The sequence below is a fragment of the Melitaea cinxia genome, chromosome 4 (genome assembly GCF_905220565.1).
Source record: "Melitaea cinxia chromosome 4, ilMelCinx1.1, whole genome shotgun sequence".
NCBI lineage: Eukaryota > Metazoa > Arthropoda > Insecta > Lepidoptera > Nymphalidae > Melitaea > Melitaea cinxia.
The window spans coordinates 374897-397742 of NC_059397.1; the positions used below are offsets into that span (position 1 = coordinate 374897).

General features: G+C 38.3%; 3 protein-coding genes and 1 long non-coding RNA gene across 6 annotated transcripts; 2 read left to right on the forward strand and 2 right to left on the reverse strand.

Annotated features, from left to right (window-relative positions):
- Positions 1-2358: 2358 nt before the first annotated feature.
- LOC123670064 (spondin-1) lies at positions 2359-12771 on the forward strand. The gene is made up of 12 exons (XM_045603573.1): positions 2359-2380; positions 2927-3179; positions 4146-4269; positions 4915-5069; positions 5350-5528; positions 5964-6094; positions 6594-6816; positions 7303-7474; positions 8227-8417; positions 9413-9670; positions 10425-10595; positions 12680-12771. Exons 1-12 carry the CDS (start codon positions 2359-2361, stop codon positions 12769-12771), a joined length of 1971 nt encoding a protein of 656 aa, XP_045459529.1.
- A 3463-nt stretch (positions 12772-16234) lies between these two features.
- LOC123669991 lies at positions 16235-17013 on the reverse strand. The gene is made up of 2 exons (XR_006745845.1): positions 16903-17013; positions 16235-16444 (listed from the first exon to the last, which is right to left on the reverse strand). It is a non-coding gene; the product is annotated as an uncharacterized LOC123669991 (long non-coding RNA).
- Positions 17014-17971: 958 nt separating this feature from the next.
- LOC123669987 lies at positions 17972-21397 on the forward strand. Its single transcript, XM_045603491.1, has 2 exons — positions 17972-18360; positions 20568-21397. Exons 1-2 carry the CDS (start codon positions 18186-18188, stop codon positions 21344-21346), a joined length of 954 nt encoding a protein of 317 aa, XP_045459447.1. The 5' UTR covers positions 17972-18185; the 3' UTR covers positions 21347-21397.
- On the reverse strand, positions 18738-22396 carry LOC123669989. 3 transcript variants are annotated; one of them, XR_006745843.1, is made up of 3 exons: positions 19863-19907; positions 19380-19393; positions 18738-19260 (listed from the first exon to the last, which is right to left on the reverse strand). XR_006745843.1 is itself a non-coding variant. In XM_045603492.1 (3 exons), the coding sequence occupies exons 1-3, from the start codon at positions 22268-22270 to the stop codon at positions 19256-19258; spliced, it is 303 nt and encodes a 100-aa protein (XP_045459448.1). In that variant the 5' UTR covers positions 22271-22396; the 3' UTR covers positions 18738-19255. The 3 variants fall into 3 exon arrangements, 1 of the variants encoding a protein (XP_045459448.1); XM_045603492.1 differs by lacking the exon at positions 19863-19907 and adding an exon at positions 21987-22396; XR_006745842.1 differs by having other exon boundaries at positions 18738-19393.
- Positions 22397-22846: the final 450 nt, after the last annotated feature.

The window sequence follows — 22846 nt, forward strand, 5'->3', positions numbered from 1 at the left end:
TCAGCCACCGCCGTCCTATCGCGCACTCCACGTCCCGCCGCTGCTCACATCTCACATATTACATTGGTAAGTTTTATATTTTATGAAATATATTAAAAACGTTAGTTCAGATGGTATCGTTATCAGTAGTAATGAGTTCATGTGAAATAAATTGACGATTTCGTTCATACTATTATGATTGTCATAGCTTTGTTAAATATTTAAGAAGCGTTTCTTCCGAATTTTGGCATAAAAACTGCTTTTAAGACTTTTGAGATATTCGTAAGTGTAAGTACATTTTAATTTTAAACTGATAAATGTGGCAATAAATTAACAATTTTATAGTCTTATTGAGCTGGGGAACCGCTGAAAATATTATACTGAAAACCTGGAGCAGCCTCAGGAAGTCCCTAAACCTTATAGAAGATTAGCGGTTGTGTCCTGTGGTGGGTATGGTAGCCAGTTTATCTTGCAAATAAGTTGCAGACAGATAGACTTTACCAATAGGAGTCAAATCAGGCCCTTAGGGCTCTTCATCTGATGGATAAAGTGGTATTTGTTGAAAATTTAAAGTAGGAAGACCCCGAAATTGAAATGGAATGAAGTGGTAAAACGCTCATTTCCTTTACACGCTAAGCAACTTGCAGAAGTTTTTGGACAGCCTATATTGTTTCTACTTAATAATTCATTGTTCTAACGTTAATAATCTTTGATTGAACCTGACGGACGGAAGAAAAATTTGTAGGTAAATGTTCGGTTAAGTTCTTTATCCTCCATAAGAAGGAGTTCTAACAAGGATGTAAATCATATTTTTCGTACCACTTGCTCAAAAAAGTGACATTCTATGCCACCAAAAGCGAACATAACAATAGTCATTTTTAATCTGTTAAAAACAGGGAAAGAAAATTGTACTGAATTTCATTCATCCTCTAGGGAGAATGTGATTTAAATGTGGAATACTTACCGAAATTTATACTGAACTACATCTGTGTTTACACCATTGAGTTTGTTTAAAAAGCATTATACATCTTTTTGAAAAAGGAATACGCATTTATTATGCAGTTATGATTATTAAATAAAATTACGAAAACCGACGAGGCCGTATGAGCTTGATGCCTTTGCTTTTCCGACAAAAAAAAAAATAGTCTAGGAATTTGCCGCGTTTTTGTTTTCTTCAAATACATAAACGTTAAGTTTATTTTAATTTGTTTTTATGAATAAGTTAATGTTCTAAAAATACTCAAATATAACTCTAAATGCTTATCTCATATTATTATTGTGTTAATTTTTTCGCAAATGGTACGAAAAGTAGAGTATTTTCTTCGGTGATAAAGCTGTCTTAGTCTTGGGTGAACTTAAATCCCCCGCTACACCCAGGACTCGTCTTAAATCCCTCGCTTCACTCGTGATTTGAGTTTTTAACACCCTCGCTACACTCGAGAGTAAACCTCGAGTCCTTCGTTACGCTCGCGATTTAAATCGTCACCCACGACAGAACACACTGCTTTAGCCCCTTGGTTAATAATCTACTGTTACTTCACTCTGTGTGTAGTACGCGTGAGGTGTGACCGTGTGAGACAAGATGGTGTGGCATGGTGTGTGGTTCGTGGCGTTGCTCCTGGCGAGCGCGCTGGCCTGCGAGCTGAACCCTGGAGACGGAGCACGGCCTAAGAGCCCGGGAGACAACTACTACCGGCTCATCATCAACGGCGACGTAGAGCGATATGCGCCAGATCAGAGATATGTTGGTAAGCTATACAGACCTCTTTAAGAAGGGGAGGGGGGGGGGGTACTTATTACTATAGATCTGAATTTTTCTCACAAAAGTCGGTTAAAAAAGTTTCAATGATTTCTAAGCCATTATACATGACTCCGTGTACGTAGTTTGAATATTTGAACTCGAATTGTGTTACTTTTGTTCTAGCACGTATTTAGTTGAACAAATATTTACAATAAATGCACTATAATTGCTCACCAGTCATTACTACAAAGTAAAGAGAACGGTTGTGTGGTGCATCTGACATTGTTGTGATTGTTTTAGAGTGCGCAGGCGTAAAGGATGTCGTAATGCACACGCCGCGAACGTTACACTTAAAACATCCGCAGATAGCTTGCAGAAATTAACGCTAAATGATAATTTTGTATTCCGCGGTCATGACCTAATTGTTCTATATGCTTGTCCTTTACGACAGTTATCTTTGAATGTTCTTTATTTAACGCATAACAATTTTTTTATAACAAGTCTTCAATAAAGAAACAAGTTTATACTATTTGTATATCTATAACATAGAAATGTAATTTTAGAACACAAAAAGAAAACAAACTAGCGTGCTCTAAGTATTGAATCAAATCTGATACGAAGAATGAAATGTCGTCGGCATGTCTCAAATCCTTGAGGATTGTAAGAAGACAGCTTTTCAATATAAAATTTGAAATTACGGTATATTACATTGAAGTCGGTATTGGAATTCGTTTGTAGCAGTGTTCCTGCAACATATTTTATTAGTACAAGCTTAGCTTGGCTGTTGTGTGGCAACGGCATTAAAGAATATAGCCACCCTTGCCTTTCCGTGGGTGTCGTAAGAGGCGACTAAGGGATAACACAGTTCCACTACCACATTGGAGCTTAAAAAGTCGACCGATGGCGGGAAAACCATTTAACTGCTGGTTTTGAAATACACAGGCTGAAGACGGGCAGCAGCGTCTTCGGTGCGACAAAGCCAGCCCTGCGGTCACCAACCCGCCTACCCAGCGTGGTGACTATGGGCAAAACACATGAGTAGAGAGCTTGAGGAGGCCTATGGCCAGCACTGTATTTTGATAGGCTGAAATGATGCTGATAAATGATGAAGCTTAGCTTCCTAAAACTCGATTTAACTAAGGAATTTGATAAAAAGTAAAAAATAACATATAAGCTTTTTTCCTGAATCAATAAATCTTGTTCCAGTCACACTCGTTGGTTCGCGAACCCACGATGTTGTCCAGCAGTTCACTAGATTTACATTGGTGGTCGACCCCCTGGACCCAGTCGCTCCAAGAAATCCCCACAAACAAGGCCAGTTCCAGCTGTTTGCGGACACTCTCACTAAGTTCAACGAAGAGTGCACCAACTCTGTGATAGAAGCTGACGACTTGCCCAAGACTGAGGTGCAGGTCATGTGGAAGGCACCTCCAGCTGGTTCTGGTTGCGTTGTACTTAAGTAAGTTATACGCTTGTATGTTTTTACTATTTACCTACTTAAGTTTTTAGTTAACCAGTAATTACTTTGAAGAGACCAATGTGAATTAAATGAGTTAATGTTTCCTTATTTTCTTTAGAAATTGTAAAATATTGCTTCTTTTTGTTAATCGAGTTTTTTTCAAGTATAAAGAATCAATGTTAAAATAAAAAAGTAAAAAGTTTTCCTTTGAAGCCACGACCTACTTTTACATAAAAGACGAGGTATCATCAAAATGAACATTAGTTTACAATTCTCAACTGAGGTAGGGCACAGCAGGAAATTTCCTGCTCGAAGTATGAAGCAGACCCAATTGGGGAAGTACCTCGACCTTACAGAAGATTACAGCTAAATTATACTGCTTTCAAGTGGTGTTGTGTTCCTGTGGTGAGTAAGGTGACCTCTTGGGAGGATTTGTGATAGGGTCGGCAACGCGCTTACGATGCTTCTAGTGTTGCAGGCGTCTATAAGTTACGGTAAACGCGGTTGCCGACTAAGCTATATATAAAAATAAAAATTGTCTAGATATTTTGCATAGCTTTACTACAATATTTCAGTTAATTATCTCATTGTATACAATGTGTGTGCTGTGTGGCTACGGCACTAAAGAATTTAGCCACCCCCTCTCTTCCCGTGGGTGTCGTAAGAGGCGACTAAGAGATAACAAGGTTCCACAACCACCTTGGAACTTAAGAAGCCGACCGATGGCGGGATAACCATCCAACTGCTGGCTTTGAAATACACAGGCCGAAGACGGGCAGCAGCGTCTTCGGTGCGACAAAGCCAGTACTGCGGTCACCAACCCGCCTGCCCAGCGTGGTGACTATGGGCAAAACACATGAGTTCACGTTATTTTTGGCGTAAACTTGTGGAGGCCTATGTCCAGCAGTGGACTGTATAGGCTGTTATGATGATACAATGTGTATATAGCTAAAGGTGTATGTGTAGAGCGATGGTGTACGAGAACGCAAGCCGTTGGTTCGCGGAGGACGGGCAGCTGTCGCGGCGCGTGTGCGAGGACACGGCGCTGTCCGCGCCCGACTGCTGCGCCTGCGACGACGCCAAGTACAGGGTGAGTGACCGGCTTGGGACTGGGGTCGAGGTTGTTCATCTTTTGACAAGTATCATATTTAACGACACAAATGTTGGAGTATTTTATGACACGACTTGGGGTGTAAGCTGGTGAATGCGTTACGAGATCGTTACGAAAAGTATGGCCGGTCGAGGCGAACGGAGCTAGAGAGAGAGGTGCGACACACATTTTCTTCCTCTCTTTCTCGCATAGCCGGTTACGTTTCGTATACCTAAGACAAAGTGCAGGCCTATTGCTAAAAAAGTTTGACTTCCGTCGTGTGGTCTAAAGCACACTCGTTTTGTTTTAGTTTATATTATTTTATCTTGTTTTTAGATTACAATATAGCTTAATCCGTGAAAATAATTTGACATTCTTCGCTAACTGTTCAATTTGTATCGACACGAGATAAAGTGAGAACATCATCAACGTCGAAAAAATAGTCAAATTTAATTGACATTCATAAAAATAAAATTTTAAATGTAACGATGCGACAAGCAGCTTTCGAATAAAAAAAGAATCGTGAAAATCACCCTAACAATAATATATAATAATAAATTGGAATCGGGAACATTCTCTTTTTATGAGGTAAGTTAGAAAAATAATATCGTAATTGATTGTTACCGTATATGTAAAATACCACAGATGGTGTTCGAAGGGCTCTGGTCTCCGCAAACGCATCCTAAGGATTTCCCAGTGCAGGCGCTGTGGCTCACTCATTTCTCTGATGTAATCGGAGCCACGCATCGCAAGAACTTTAGTTTCTGGGGCGAAGGAGAGATCGCTACCGACGGCTTCAGGTTGGTACACGAGCTACCATTTCATTAGTAGCCTACTTTGTGGTACTTTAGTTTTTCATCGTTCGTGTCAAAGAAGTATTAAAAGCAACGAGTTTTTAGGTTCGTTGATTTTGCTAGATCAATGTTTTACCTTATTATTTTGTATTTTCACTGTTTGATTGCCATATATGCTACCTAAACTCTTGTTTCTGGTTGTTCTTTTGTTTAAAGGACCCACATAGCACCAGATTTTGCTAACATTTGATGACGCGAGGTTTTATCGCCAAAATGTCTTTCGCAGGTCACTCGCAGAATGGGGTTCCGTGGGTCTCCTGGAGCGCGAGCTGCGTCAGCGCGGACCAGTCCTAAGGTCCATAGTAAAAGCTGCAGGACTGTGGCATCCTCGCCTTAACGAGAACACCACTGCCACTTTCTCTGTCGACAGGAAACGACACTACCTCTCGCTTGCTTCTATGTTTGGTAAGTTCTCTACCTCAATCAATCAGCATGTAAACGTCTGAGTGCTGGAAACAACTATGTATTTCTTTTTTAATTGAAGATCGTAATTATTACTTGATACATTACGCAAACTTACTAGACATGCAGAATATGTCATGATGTTTCCTTTAAGACCGCGACGAATGCGAATTACAAAACTGACAGTTGGATTTACCAATATTTAAACCCGTGCCATTTACGCTTTGAATCATAGATACGTTCTTTCTATTGGGTTGTTGTTAATTTAACATAAATTACGCGATAAAACTGTTACTTACTCAAATTTCCATTTATTGATAAGTACTTAATACTACTTGTATAGTTTAACTAAATTGAGATGAAGAAATGATTTGTATCACGATTTTAAGTTTAGGTTTCTCAAAGTTCATCTTTCACTCAGTATTATTGATGATTCAGGTCCTTCACCGGACTGGGTGGTGGGTGTGAACGGACTGGACCTGTGCAACAAGGACTGCTCGTGGGCGGAGTCCAAGGTCATAGACTTGTATCCGTATGATGCTGGTACTGATAATGGCATCTCATATATGGTAAGATAATAGTGAGGAATCTATTAAAAAATTGATGTTTCCCATCATCCTGGAAAACATATTCCTTAAACAGCTAGCGTCGAAATCTTGTAGAAACTACAAAGTTACATTGAAACACACAATCATGCTTATGTACATCCCTAATACATATATGTGTGTTATAAATGTAATAATAGGATATAATGTTTGTTATAAATGTGAATGTGAGTTTGTTTGTTACGATTACACGCGATAACTACAAAACCGATCATCATGCAACTTTGTACACATATTCTTGGAGGTATTAGAAGTAAAACAGGCTACCTGTCTTATTTTTATTAAATATGTAAAAATCTGTTGAAAATCAGCTGAAAAATAAATCAGCTGTTATTGAGTATCGTAAACCACAGTCAGACTGTGCATATTATTGTTCCTGTTAGTACATGTGTATATTAACTTTAATGTGAATTTATTTTCAAAAATACTTTCAAAATATTAATATTGCTTCGATTCCCACCAGTCGCCAAACTCAGAGACAAATCCCCGAGAGAAGATGTACCGCATCACAACGATGTATCCCGAGGACCCTCGCGCACCGTTCTACAACCCCGACCAGAAGGAGATGAACCCTATGGCCAGGCTCTACCTCACCAGGGAGAAGATCATCCCCAAGTCCTGTGACGAGGAGACCCTGCAGAGTCTGATCGTGGAAGAAACTGAGAATACCGAATCTACTAACAGACGTTAGTGTGGAAATGATAAGATTACTTAAAATAATATAATGATAGTGGGGTCTATGGTTAAGTTCCCAATCATCATAAGAGTAAGGCTACTCTATAGATCAAAACGCTAAAAAAGCGATGAAACCATACGGTATAGGGTTTGCGTATGTGGCGACATCTATCGCGCAACATACTAATTACGTAATTAGAGAAACCTGACGTATGCTACATCGCGCTATCAGAATATTCAAAGTGATTAAGTATATATACAAGAACTCGACAACAACCGTCGGGGCAGTAGCCCACCAGACACAACATCCGTCTGGTCGGAGGATCCTCCCTTTTCATTGTTTGATGAGGAATTCAATCACCATGTTCCTCACACTTCCAAACGTATATTGCCTGATATAAAAAGCTTTGATCGTCGATTTGAGTCGACAAACATTTTAAGCTTTATAGGTTCAAAGGGATTAGTCCTAAGTTGATGTGTATTTCCAAAACCCTTAGCGGAGTGCGCGGTGAGCGAGTGGTCGCCGTGGTCGGAGTGCTCCGTGACGTGTGGCAAGGGGCTGCGCATGCGCACGCGCAGCTTCCGCATGCCGGAGAAGGCGCGCATGTTCGCGTGCGACCGCCAGCTCGTGTCCAAGGAGATGTGCGTCGCCGCCGTGCCGGAGTGCGAGTGAGTTGAACATGTGTTTTTTGTTTGTCACTAGGTCGGCAAACAAGCGTACGGCTCACCTGATGGTAAGCGATTACCGTAGCTTATAGACGCCTGCAACACCAGAAGCATCGCAAGCGCGTTGCCGACCCAATCCCAACCCCCCAGGAGCTCTGGTCACCTTACTCACCAACAGGAACACAATACTGCTCGAAAGCAGTATTATTTAGCTGTGATCTTCTGTAAGGTTGAGGTACTACCCCAGTCGGGCTGCTCCATATTTTGAGCAGGAAATTCCTGCTGTGCCCTACCTCAGTTAACAGTGTGGATGTATGGATACTTTTACTTTAACGGGACTTAGGGCGATTGTTATTTTGACTATCCGATGTTTTGGTAACGCTGCAGACGCCATGCTCACGAATGACTTTTGAAAGACCGTGGAAGTTTAAAACCTTAAAACCCTAATATGCAATATATTACACGCTTAGTTTACTACCCATTTATTGAAAAGACGAGGTAGTTGCTGTAAAAATTACAGCTGTAGCAGGATGTAGGATCAAATTTGCAGAAAAGATAATTTGACACAGTCCAAGAATGTTACGTTTATCCTAATTGTAAATGAAGGTTTCTGGAACTTGCAAATACTGTAAAATTGATAGGGCTGATACAGCAGCACTAACTGCGCTCCCAAATTGAAGTTCTCTTGTATTAGTTCTAAAAGTTATAATTATATGCATACAGGTATGGAATAAAACGATTGATTATTCAAACAGGGGTGAAAATGCTAACGAAGCGGACACAGATTTCGAAGTGGCACCGGTGGAGGCGATCGGAGGTATCTGTGAGACAACAGAGTGGGGGCCGTGGAGCGAGTGCTCCGTGACCTGCGGGGTCGGCATCAGCACCAGGAGGCGCCACTTCCGCAACCCGATGGGTACTAAGAAGTGTCCGTTGGTGCAAATTGGTAAGTTTTTGGGCGTATCTATTTATTTAATAGTCTTTTTGTTATCTACGACAGGCAGTTGGTGTTATTTTTATATATATCTCCTATAGGTTCAATGGTTTAATCAGTTGTAGTGAATAATATTGCAGTTTAATTAAACCTCTCCACTTCTTTCGTAAGTCCAGATGAAGATAGGATGTTCCACCGCCACAGAAACAAGAGACAGGGTTCAACGAATATACCACATTTTCTCATCTACCTACAAAACAATAGCTCAGATAATATAAACTAAGGATTTCCAATATAAATTTGATTCGTTTAATGCTACCGTGGATAATTTTAATTCACACACTTCAGCCTATCGCAGTCCACTGCTGGACATAGGCCTCTCCAAGTTCGCGCCACACATCATGGTCTTTCGCAATTCCGCAATCCTCATCCAGCCTACACCGGCAATCTTACGTAGATCGTTGGTCCAACGGGCCGGAGGACGTCCCACACTGCGTTTGCCAAGACGCGGTCTCAACTCTAAGATCCGTCTACTCCAACAATTTTAATTAGGAATTGACTATTATATCATATTTTCATCATCCATCATTTTATTACAGCTTTTACAGTCCACTACTGGACATAGGCCTCCACAAGTTTACGCCAAAAATAGCGTGAACTCATGTGTTTTGCCCATAGTCACCACGCTTGGCAAGCGGGTTGGTGACCGCAGGGCTGGCTTTGTCGCACCGAAGACGCTGCTGCCCGTCTTCGGCCTGTGTATTTCAAAGCCAGCAGTTGGATGGTTATCTCGCCCTCGTTGGCTTTTTAAGTTCCAAGGTGGTAGCGGAACTGTGTTATCCCTTAGTCGCCTCTTACGATACCCACGGGAAGAGAAGGGTGGCTATATTCTTTAGTACCGTAGCCACACTACGTCCTAAGTTTCATCATCCATAAACAATATCAAATGCAAGTATCTAAAACTGGATTTGAAATCAAATATGGTCTCTCTGGTCTCCCATCTACAGAGGAGAACCGCAAGTGCATGGAGCCGGCGTGCTCGGAGCTGGAGTCGCCTGCAGTGTCCGACCCTCAGTGCCCCGCCAGCGAGTGGTCGGCGTGGTCGCCGTGCTCGGCGTCGTGCGGGCGCGGCGTGGCGTTCCGCACGCGCCTGCTGCTGGTGCCCGCCGCGCGCCAGCGGGACTGCGGCGCGCGCGTCGAGCTGCTGCAGCAGCGGCCCTGCCTCGAGCGCGCCGACTGCGCCGTCGACATGGCCACCGCCAAGCGTGAGTTGCTGCTGCGCTGCTGGGGCCGCGTCAGGGAATCTGAGAGGGGACTGGGGAACGTACCTCGACCTTACAGAAGATCACAGCTAAATAATACTGCTTTCGAGCTGTGTTGTGTTCCTGTTGGAGAGTGAGAGCGTCTAGGATTGGGAGGGTCGACAACGAGGTAGAGGTTAAGCTGGGGTAGGGCACAGCAGGAATTTCCTGCTCAAAATATGGAGCAGCCCGACTGGGGTAGTACCTCGACCTTACAGAAGACCACAACTAAATAATACTGTTTTCAAGCAGTATTGTGTTCCTGTTGGTAAGTAAGGTGATCAGAGCTCCTGGGGAGATTGGGGATTGGGTCGGAAACGCGCTTGCGATGATTCTGGTGTTGCAGGCGTCTATAAGCTACGGTAATCGCTTACCATCAAGTGAGCCGTACGCTTGTTTACCGACCTACTTACATAAAAAATATATTAAAAAAAATTGACAACAGAGATTGTTTAAGTTCACCGTTCAGCTTGTATATACGTGTCGAGCAGAATTCCTCTAATCATGCTGATCGTCTCACACTTAAACTGACGACCTATCGACAATAAATCAACTTAAATTTATTTAAATCTTTTGAATACGAAATCACAGCTTTAATATAAGCCCATCTCAGTTAAACTACAACAACACAGTAGCACCTCTTTCGAACTTATTTCACTCATCTCTATGAAAATGAGACACGATTTACTACCATTAGTCACTTAATAAACTACCGCAGGTATCTGCATGGAGCCCCCGGAGGTGGGTCCCTGCCGCGGCCTGTACCAGCGCTGGGCGTTCGCGGCGCAGAAGGGAATGTGCGTACCCTTCTACTACGGAGGCTGTCGCGGAAATGGGAACAATTTCATCTCGCAGCAGGACTGTCTCGACACTTGCAGCGTCATCATCGGTACGTACCATACTAATAAAACTACATATTTTCTTTCTCTCTCTCTCTCTCTGTGTATGTGTGTGCGTGCGTGTGGGTTTGTGTGCGCGTGCGTGCGCGTGCGTGCGCGTGCGTGCGCGTTCGTGCGCGTGCGTGCGCGTGCGTGCGCGTGCGTGTGTGCGTGTGTTAATATGTATATGTGTGTGTGTGTGTGCGTGTCTTTGTATGTGTGTGCGCGTGTAAGCGCGCGTGTGTGTGTGTGTGTGTTTGTATGTGCGTGTGTTTGTATGTGTGTGTGTTAGTGCGTGTGTGTGTGTGCGTGTGTTTGTATGTGCGTGTGTACGTGTGTTTGTATGTGCGTGTGTGCGTGTCTTTGTATGTGTGTGTGCGTGTGAGCGCGTGCGCGCGCGCGTGAGTGTTTGTGTTTGTATGTGCGTGTGTTTGTATGTGTGTGTGTTAGTGCGTGTGTGTGTGTGCGTGTGTTTGTATGTGCGTGTGTGCGTGTGTTTGTATGTGCGTGTGTGCGTGTCTTTGTATGTGTGTGTGCGTGTGAGCGCGTGCGCGCGCGCGTGAGTGTTTGTGTTTGTATGTGCGTGTGTTTATATGTGTGTGTGTGTGTGTGTGCGTATGTGTGTGTTTATAAGAAAACTTCTCGGTTGTATAACTGATAGTGGAGGGGTATCAGAGATGCCTTCACCTTTATTGGGTGTTAACTTATCCACACTTACGTGCGTGTTGTCTGAAGAGTTATTGTTGTATAGAAAAAATAAACTAAGCCCTAATGTTTGGCAGCTTTGAGAAAATAATGTAATTTGTATGTCTTGAACTCGTATGTCAGTAAATATTCCTTAATTAAGATCTGTTAAATATAAGTTTGAAGAACTAAAATGACAAACTGCTCATGATCTATACATATAAAGCCATTGAAGCGAACCGGACCAAAACAACAAGAAAAATATCCAACTATATGCAGTGCTTTTTGTAATAGAGAAGAAATACCGTATATGCTCGAACATATGCCGGTTCTCTGTTATCAAAGGGTTGGGACTTCCAAGCCAAGAGCAATCATCGTAATCAGGCGTTTATGATAAGACACGGGACAAAAGTTTTAACGTATTCTCAGACAAATTGCGAAGGTAACGACAACAAAAACCCAAAGCGGAAAGAAATATTTGCACAGATATACCCGTATCGTTAACCTAACCGCCGCGCTGCTTCATCAGAACTGTTGGAAATAATCCCAGTAACACTAAGACACAAATACACAGATTAGTACGTACGACGCGCGTGTCGGAGCGACCGGTGCACTCGCACTCGCCGCAGTAAACAATAAAAACTGCTTCCATTTCTACACACGATACGATATATCGAAATAAATTTTGATAATGGTAAAAAAATATTCCATGATATAAAGCGCCCAATTTATGTTTCAGATATTTATTAAAATCTAATATACAGGGTGGGGATGACAATACGACAATAACTTTGACATCGTATATGTAATGATATTCCAAGCCCACATACAAAAAATCAATAAAATACATCCAGTAGTTTAGTCAAAAAATATGATTTTTCATTTTTTAAAATTACTACGTGTTGTATAACATTAATAAACGGTCACCCGCAGGTTAACGACCCTTTGAGCGCGATCGGTACAAACATAATATTACGCGTACGCGTAATTTAAAAACGTGCAAAATTGTTATCTATTTTGGTAGGTCAGTGTTGTGTTAAGACATATTAAAAACATTTGTTAAATAGTTTTAATATTCAGTATGATTCTAATAATTTTCTTTTTATAATTTTTGTTTTTTAAAAATTTATTGTTTCTTTTAATGCTTAAATTTTAAATTCTGAAAATCTAAATTCTGAATCTAACATAGTTTTTGTAAGTAGGTAATATCACGGGGAGCACACATGGCATATCAACAATATTTAATAAATTTAAGTATTTCATTGACTATATTTATTTCAAGATCAAAATATTCGCGAAACTTTTGCTCGAGCAGTTCAACAAATGCGATAAAGACAACAAATAACAATAACAACAATTATTAATAATAAAATACCACGTTATTACATTAAAATATTAAATCTTGCAACAGCTGAAAAAAACAATCAACGTGGCACGTGTGTTGCAATGACCCTGAGAACGTCTAACGGTGTAAAGGACAACTGGCTATGCCAGGGCTGCTAGAAAAATTTGTCACACTCATACAAAATTTTCTGTGGTCATATTTTTTAACAAAAGAATTTGTTGGCTTAAAATTCGTATCATTTTCGTTTCTTCTTATTAATTGCTAGGCTAATAATGTGCCCTTAAGGGTATCATTGGATAAACTGTTTCTAAGTTTTGTTCTGATTAAATTAACTTCGCTGAATTCTCGTTCACATTACAGATTGCACTGTAATGGGGAAAAGATAACAAATTCAAAGCAAATTGAGCTAGTGTTTTATAATTTTCAAATTGTTTTTTATTTCAAAATGTATTTTTTTTTTCAAGTCGCAATTATTACCACAAGGTTAATTATAAGTTTCATTAGAAAGCAAACAAATACAGCCTTATATGATTTTTCAGAGTCCTCATTCATATAAAAGTGGTAGGTTCATTCAAGTAAGGGAAATTAACGAAATTCAAGCTTGCCGGTGGATGATGTTTCTTTAATTATGAAATGCTTCCAGGTAATAGGAATATAAAAATCGTACATATTGCGTATGATTTTAGTCTAGCGATCGTACATGAGTAAAAATTAAAAAAAAAATCGTATCGATTAAAATCGTACATCTGTCAGCCCTGGTGCGTAGGCTAGCGTAAACATTGAACATGTTATAACCTGTTTTTAGTTTTTCCCTGAGTTGCCGCGTACGCGACAAGCGGCCAGTGGTCTCTGTGCCGTTTATTGAGGTGGGTGGATTTTCATTTTATGATTTATTATGACTGTTTTTGGGTGATTTTTTTATTTACTTATGAATCTAAAAAATAACAACTAAATAACGATGTTGATCGTAAAACTAAGGCATTTGTATATTTAAACTATGTTTTAAACACAACATTTAAGAGAAAAAACCATAAAATTGAAATACTGTATTGAAGTGAATGATATTGTGTAGAGATGAATGATATAACCCGTTGAAGTAAATGATAAGCGGTTACAGTTAATGACGTAAATAAAACATTCTTATTACAATAAGCTTTTTATTTAAGAAAAAAGATATATAACATACGAATTACTAAATTTAAAATATAAATAACAAAAAATTTTGATTTAATCGAACTAAAAACAAGTAAACAACACAACAAAATAATCCAAACACACAATAATCAATCTGATCACAAAATAATCGATCTTATCTAAACTCAGATTACTAATTATCAATCAACAAACAATTTTGATTTCTGTAACAATAAATATCCAGCCTCTACGAAATACTCTAATTACAAAAGAATCAGCTTGTTCTTATTAATAATTATTGTAAATAAACAAAAATCTTTGATTTGTTTGAACAACCAGTCTCTAAAAAATAAATCAATCACAAAATTAACAAAATAATCAATTTAGGTCATTGTTAAAAGTTATATCTGTTAATACGTTAACAAGTCGGTTTTCGTTCACGCTTCTACGCGCAGTTGCGGCTAACATTGTTACCTTTTCAGAATCATTATATAGTTATGATTAATATTACTACCACCTATAATTTCATAAAACCCAAGGTGTGTTTGCCGTGAACGCATTGCTCATCAATATCACATAAGAAACAACTTTGTTTCCTTAAAGTAAGTTTAGCAGAACACGCATTCCAAAGAACCTGGTGGATGGAAAGTGTGCCTCTGAAAGGCTTAAGATTTTTTGGAAGTAGGGTTTCTTTTTTCTTTATAGAATCTTCCTTTACTATTTTGATACTGATATTTTCCACGTTTTCTTTCAATACTTCACAAAATGAATCAAAATCGCCAATATCTCTTCCGTAACTAACCATTCTAGCCTCAAGAACTCCTCTGCCACTAAGTTAGACACGGTCGTAAGAGACGCCATGGACAGAGACCGGTGGAGGCAAATCATCCGCTCCAGATGCAACCCTGATGCTGACCACGATCCTCAGACATGAGGGACCGACAAGAGAGAGAAACTAACCATTCTATCAGCAGTTCTCTTCAGAACGGCTCCCACCCCATCAGGGGCACCCTTTCTCCCTCGCTCCCTCTTTCGCCTCTGTGTAATTCCACGAAATTCTGAAAATGCAATTAAATTCATTCCGAATCTGTGATATTATATAAAACATGAATTTGTTTCGATACTGTGATATTGGTGAGTCTGACAAGAAGTGTAACATAGTTATAAACGGATTGATTTCTAAAGCTTGTTTTATCAGTGGGATTAAATGAGCCCAAATAGCTGCCACATCGTGACGAACACAACTACTAATGGTACACACCGATATTGGTCGAATAGCTCCTATAGAAAAATCATGACTATAAATAACTGAGGTATGCAAAGCAACTTGTTGCCTGCTCTCTCCAAAATGAAATGACTGGACTTCGTCAGCGTATTTAAGGGCATAATTTTCAGAAACGTCTACGTGTATAAGTGCTTCTGATATCGTTAAGTTCAGTTTTAGGTTCTTCATGGTAGTATATTGTGCTTCAATGTTATTAACATGAGATAAAAAGGGATTAATCAATGTTTCTAATTCTCGTATTACTGTTAATGGTTGTGTAGTTATCGGGTCCTTCACTGTAAATACTTGTTTCTTCTTTATCCGTTTTTTCGTCAGTACCTCTTTGGTCATTTTCTTCCATTTAAAATAGGTCAAATTAGAGTCATTAGAAAATTCTTTATAGTTTAATACCTTATCTTTACAGGCAATGCACTCTCTCAATAAACATTTCGAGTTCCTGGCTTCACAGCATAAATGTGAGACTAATTCGTCCAAGTTTTTTTCGCCTATAATAGATGCATTATACAGAGATTTAATTCACAGCTCTATATTACTATGTTGAGCACACAAACACGTTTCTCTGTTTGTAGGCTTAGGATGAAGTACCCAAAATGGACGATGTTTGGTAAAAAATGAATACTTTTACATTTGTTTCTGAGAGTAATTTTTTGTGCAAAACTTTCAATGGGGCAGTAAGATATCTTTTTGCATTCGCCTCTTGTTTCTTGTTATGAATTCTTTCTTGCCCGCAGAAAAGTGCTCACAGCGTCATCATTATAAAAAGTTTCAATAGATTCTATTACTTGTTGGCGAAAAAGTCGAAATTTAGTATCTTTTCTTGATCTCAATTTGGAAATAGCACTAGCGCGAAAGTTCGTTTGTTTCTTGTGTTGTGTTAACTCTTGTCTGGTATCCTCAGTCTGCGGGTTAGATGCGTTAAACTTGTCCAGAAGTGATTTCAAATACATTATTGTCTTTTTTTGATTTTTATTAATTTTCTGCAGATTTTTTATAATGCTCGTCAATCGTATTCTCTCTTTAATTCTTGATACCGTATTTTCCTTTCTGCTTTTTGTAAATCTTCTTTTGTAAATAAACCGATAGGATCTTCCGTAGTATTAGATTTTTCTTCAAATAATCCCTCAGCTTCAACATTTACTATACTAACTTTAGTTGGAATTGCCTGTTTAAGCCGCTCTCTATATTTTTTTGAATTTTCTTTCCACTGTTTACGCAATTTTCGCTGTTCACGTGGACTTCTTGCTGTGATAGATTTCTGTTTCTTTTCTTCTTTAAGTTTTTTTTTTGAGCACGTTGTTTTTCTTTTTCTAGTGCATATAATTCAGGGTAATTTTTTATTTCCAAATACTTACGTCTTTTACAGAGCCTTTGTTGGGCTAAACGCTCTGCTTTTGTTTTAGCCATGATGTAACCTGCCTGAAAAAAATCTAAATCAGTCTAATCAGTTTAAGTTAAAATAAAAATAAAATAATAATAATAATATAATAATAAGAAATTAGTTAAAAAAGGTAAACTGAACAGATTATTTGAATATCATGCCTAGTGCATGACTATTCTATTACATTATGTTCAAAATCAATGAGAAATTAAATATATTGCTCTGAATATATACTCAATTTTTTGCATCTTAATCATTAACGTCTACTATGCATCATTAAATTCAACATAAATGTCATTTTCCTCAAAAGAAATCATTCAACTCATTTAGAATTACACGATGAATGATGTTACGATATATGACAAAACAAAACGAAACATTTAGTAACTTGCAAATTGAGGGAAGAACCTATATAATTACTTTGTTCATTATTTAATATAAATTTAGTTTAATCTATGCAAATTATCGTTTAAATAAAGAAAAATTACTTACCAAAAATATATTCACGCGTTTAATGACGAGATTTCTTGACAAACTAATATAAAATCACGTAAAAACGTAATTTCACTACTAACACGTCAAGACTCGTACAGATCTTGATGTCGACTGAGGGGCAGCACGGGGGAAGCCCCCCGGAATGTATTCAAAATCTTTCATCTAGTTATTTTGTAGAACAAAATTTTATAAACAAAAATCAAGGATGGTAATGATGAAATTCTTGTGACAAAATTTTAAATTGCTAAATAATAATGATAGAGGAAAATTTTTGTTTAGGAAAGGTAATGATTATTCAGTTTAGACTTTATTTATTACTTATAGAATAAAATCAAACGAAATTCGGGCAAACTACTGCGTTTTATTTATTTCATTAACGAACATAGTGTAAAAATATCGGAGAGGTAAATGATTTTTGGGACAATATTTCAAGTTTTTTTATATTTTAGCATAATTATTTTATTATTTTGTTACTTGCAAGTTATAACTAAATGTATAAAGAATAATCTAAAGCCATTTTTACATAATGGAGGTTCTATTTTGAGTCAAAAAGTGGAATCACACTCACAATTTGCTATTTTGAAAATCCACCCAGGTACTCATGTTTCTTGATGTCATACGCGTTGATTTGTCAATTTTCTACATATGCGCACGAGTTTTGTTCGTTTTAATTAATTATTGAATTATCTCGAAAGACTTGGAGTGATTGTGCGATATTTTAACGCTTTATTTTTATAGTGACAAGAACATTAACGTAGAATAAATGCCTAGTATAATAGTTATTAGGTGAATTGTGCGAAATTAGGCGCTAGTGTTAATAGTAAGAATAGTTTTTATTTTATTTACAATGCCACGTTATAATTATACAGCTTCGGAGTACATGATTTTTGTTTACGGAGAATGCCACGGCAAGGCTAATTTAGCAATACAGAAGTACCGGGAGAGATATGGGAACACCCGCATTTGTCCAACCGATGGCCGCACTTTTTCAAATGCTTTTCAGAGGATACGGGAAGATCAATGCTTTATCCCGCATTTAGGGCGCTTTTAGTGTCACGCGGATTTGCTCACGCACGCGGGATTGGACCGCATGCGTAGCATCCGCAAAGAACAATTTCATATAGGTATCTATTGTAAAGCGTGATAAACGCACGCGGGACGCGGGGCGCTGTGCGGGGCGTCACCCCGGTGCGGGGTATCCGCATGCGTAAGCGCTGCCTACAACTTCAGTGCCCATTTTAGAGTCGAGCGGGGCGCACGCGCCGTATTGTACTACCGAAATGAAAATCGATACAGAACGAGTAATCATTGAAGTTCATCTGCGGCCCGTTTTGTGGGATAAACGCAATGAATTATACAAAAACAGGGACGCGAGGGAGGCTGCATGGAGAGATATTTTGAAGGAATTGGCACCTAACTACGAAAATTTGAGCGAAGAGGAAAGAAAAGAGGCGGGTATGTGTTTGGTTCATTATTTTATTTATACAAGCATCATTACTTTATTAATATAAGCATAATTATTTAATTCACAAATAACATCAAAAACCTTCTAAAACCTTTTGAGTTTAGTTAATTAATTATATATCGGTGTTGCCAGGAGACTTTTCCTTCATTGATAAAGTAATCTGCAAATATATCTCTGATATTACTTGCCGACGTATTACTACTTTCAGTCTGCTGCCTGGGTAGTGGTCCCGTAAAACCATTTGTGACAAATGTATGGCTGACCTTGTAGCCATCCCGTTTCCTTATGAAATTGTGAAGTACACATGCCGTCTTGACTATTAATTGTACTAGATCTAACTTGACATTCATGGATCTGTGAAATATTCTAAATTTATTTGACATAATTCCAAAAGTGCATTCTATGTACCTTCTAGCTCTGGACAGACGGTAATTAAATATTTTCTTTTTGTAAGGTAAATCATCACGAGCATAAGGCCGCATCACATGTGATGATAAACCAAATGCCTCGTCTCCCACTATCACGAACGGCAACTTTGCTCTTACACTAGATGGATAAGCTACTTCGGGGCAAATAATAGGCAACTCTTGCGGGTCAGGGATACCCAACGTGTTACTTTCCAGTTTCGTATACAATTGACTCCTTCTAAAGATGGTTGAATCGGCGTTGCTTCCACTGGTACCGACATTAATATATGTAAAATTATAATCAGCATCACACATTGCGAGGAGCACTACAGAATAATATTTCTTATAATTAAAATATAGTGATCCACTGTGCGGCGGCCGAATCACTCTTATATGTTTTCCATCAATTGCACCCAAGCAATTAGGAAAATTTGTATATGTGAGAAATCCCTCTGCGATTTCTTTCCATTTGATCCCATTAAGCTGTGGAATACATTCAGACTTTAGTTCAATCCATATTATGTAACAAACTTGTCTTACTATTTCGCTAATTGTTGCAATTCCAATCACATAGGAATAGTGTAGATCAGTGAATGTATTACCAGTTGCCAAATATCTGAAAACAAAAACAATATATTAATAATATGATAACATAATATATTAATAATGCTGACATCAGACATAAGACAGCATGCACCGCTCGAATTTTACTTCAGAAGAAAAATAAATACCCTTAAGGTGAAAGGGCACGGAAGTAGCTAGCGCTAGAAGTTTTTAATTCGTTTTAACTACAGTACTATAGCTACGTTAGATTTCTATGATTTGCCGAAAATTTTATCATAGGGGGGTATTTATGCAGTTATGATTTCATATGAAAAGTTCGAAGTATAGTTATGTATCTCATATCTGCTAAAAGTGGCCACTTTTAGCAGATTTGAGACACATAACTATGCTGTAAATATTTTATAAGAAATCTTCTCTGTATAAATTAACCCCTATGGTAAAATTTCCGGCAAATGAAAGGAATCTAATAAATATATATAATATAATATAATGAAATATCGTTTATTTCAGGCAATATTTACATTACAAGATGTCCTCCTTCATGAAGGTTGACAGATGCAAATAAAGCAAATTTTTGTTAAAACAAATTAAAAACTTACAGCGCTAGTGACTTCCGGAAGTTTTCACCTTAATTTTGATGATGGCAAATTTTACTGTAACAAATAAACAAATTGCCCGATTCAATCCGGTGTTTTTCCAAAAATCCTTAAATGAAGTTCTAATTATTTTTGTAAAAAATGAATTATTTCGTCGATGTCTGCGCCGCGCCGCCCCGGCCGCGCCGTCTGCGTCTAGTATAAGATTCACTTTGCGCTATCGTTCGCGGCGAAATTGACCGGCCTGCGCCAGCCCGCCGTTTGCGTTGCGCCTAAGGGTACTTTTCCTTCAACTGCGGCCTTATTTTTCCACTCTGTATAGGTATATATATATTGCTTGATTTATCTAATGCTTCATGAGACAGTGTAAAGTTGACAACATGTGTGAATTAAGGAGGGCCTTTAATCGAATGCAGTTAAATTTCCAACTAATATCAGATTTGTACACACGGCCACAGATCAAGCTTCCCAAAACCAGTATAAACAGGACTCATGCGTTGTTTATTATCGTAGACGACTCGGCGCCCGGCGAGGCCCTAGCAAGTTCCGTTTATTGGTACTGGTTTTGGGTAACTTGATCTGAAACTGTGTGTACTTTTGCCACTTACTTATTATATTTTGTCATTTCAGACAAGAAAATACAACAACGCTGGCGAACAGCAAGGGACACTTACCAGAAAGACAAGATATCTGAAAAAAATCAGCCATCCGGCTCTGGGAGTAAGAAGAAGAAGAAGAAATATTCTTACTATGACATTTTGACTTTCTTAGACAGTACAACGGAAACTGCTGGAGAAGAGTCACTCTGTGAAGAAATGTCTGAACAAAGTAATTTAGAAACACCTAATGAGTCCACGCAACCAGATACTTCACGTCAAGAAAGTTCTCACCCAACATCAAAACAAAAACAAGTAAAATCTAAAAAGCAAGCACCATCTGAATTTGAGGCACAGTTATTAGAATGCTTAAAGTCTAATCAACTGGAGCTAGAAAGTGAGGATTTGGCTTTCTTTCAGTCTCTGCAGCCTTCATTAAAAAGATTCACTAGATATCAAAAACTAATGTTCAGAACAAAAGTGTTAAATATAGTTATGGAAATGGAAAGTCAAACACAACCTGCATACTACAGTCCCATACCTACAACAAGTTCTAGTGCTTTTACTGAGCTTGACAGTTTGTCACCGATAAATCAAGATTACCAAACCAATAGTATAATCCAGGATACTTCGAGTCTTAACGACAATGCTATTAGTTCTGCTGCAGTGAATGACAATGAAACTCTTATTTCGACTGAAAGCGGCCTGTTTAATATCACGTCTTATGACGTAATTTATACCCCAGCAACAACATCATCTACAGGCGAAAGTAATGTCAACGCTCAGGATACAAATTTACAAAGAAATGAATGATGTAAAATTTGATTTTTTAATTTATGAATAAAACTCTTTTTATTAAAATGAGTACGATTAACTTTTTTTCTCCAGTTTCTCTCTAATTGTTTGTTTAGTCATATGAGTGCGGTTGTACACACGGCACAGATCAAGTTACTCAAATCCAGTATAAGCGGGACTCCGACGGGTTACCTAAGTATGATAATACGCAAGGCGCGAGTTCCATTTATGCTGGTTTTGGGTAACTTGATCTGTGGCCATGTGTACTTTATCAGATAAAAAAAAGGATTGTGTATGTAGGTTGAACGTACCAATCCCAAACCAATTAAGGACTTTTTTTGACTTTAAATTACTGTCATGTGCAAACCTATAACTTTTATCTATATTATAATAAGTAGCGTGTGATGAAAGGTAGGAATGATTCCACTTTAATGGCGACATTTTATGAGTGAAATAATCTTATTTAATGAAATTTCAACATGAAATTGAATGAAATTATGAACAATGAAATTTCAGAGTACATGACAAAATTTTTTTTTTGCACATGTAAATTTACACATGACAGTAATTTGAAGTCAAAAAACGTTTATCCTACCTGTTCAAATCCCTTTCCACTAAATCATAGCAGGAAATTAAATATTTAAAATTTAAAACTTACCTTAATGTAATAGCGAGCCTCTCAATCGGTTGTATTGTAATCCTTCGTAAACTGCTTTTTTGTAGCTTATTCTCAATTTTACACAACAGTTCATCAAAAGAACGAATGGACATTCGAAAGTAATTTTTAAATTTACGTTCATTATTTTGTAGTTTTCCAAAGCGTGTAACAAACGCCCCAGCAAGAAGCCTATTTTCAAGAAAGGGATCAACATGTACTCTTGTCTTCTTGTTTCGTCGTTTGTAAAGTATGTAAGCGACACATATTCTTCTGACATTGATCATTTTTGAACACGTCTATACCGTTACGCAGCCCGTAGAAAACTGAAACTCATGCTGCGTATGATCCGCAGCGTGAAATTTTACGCATGCGGTCCAATCCCGCGTGCGTGAGCAAATCCGCGTGACACTAAAAGCGCCTTTACTGTGAAGTTTTGTAACAAACGACTTGTACTCAACAGACGTAAATACAGTTGATGAGTTAAAAATAGAATTATTAGACCTTTTAATAAATTAAAAAATATGGCCACTAATGGCGACATCATGTCAAAATTAATGAATTAAATTATAAGAAGATAATTATTTTAGATAGAATTTAAAAATTTAGTAACCTACAATGACCGACCAAACAAACTAACGTACCTAGTTCGTAGTAGTTCGTTGTGTCACCGCGCGTCATAACAGGTCAGTGAACCTATAGTCACACATGTTGTAGTATAATTTTATTATATTTTTCTTATTTAGTTTGTTTGAAAAAATCATTTTTTTGATTTTGACGTTAGAACTTTTTTGATGGTTTTGAAATACTCCTATAAACTAGTATTACCTGTGTTATCAATTTTTGTCGTATTGTCATCCCCA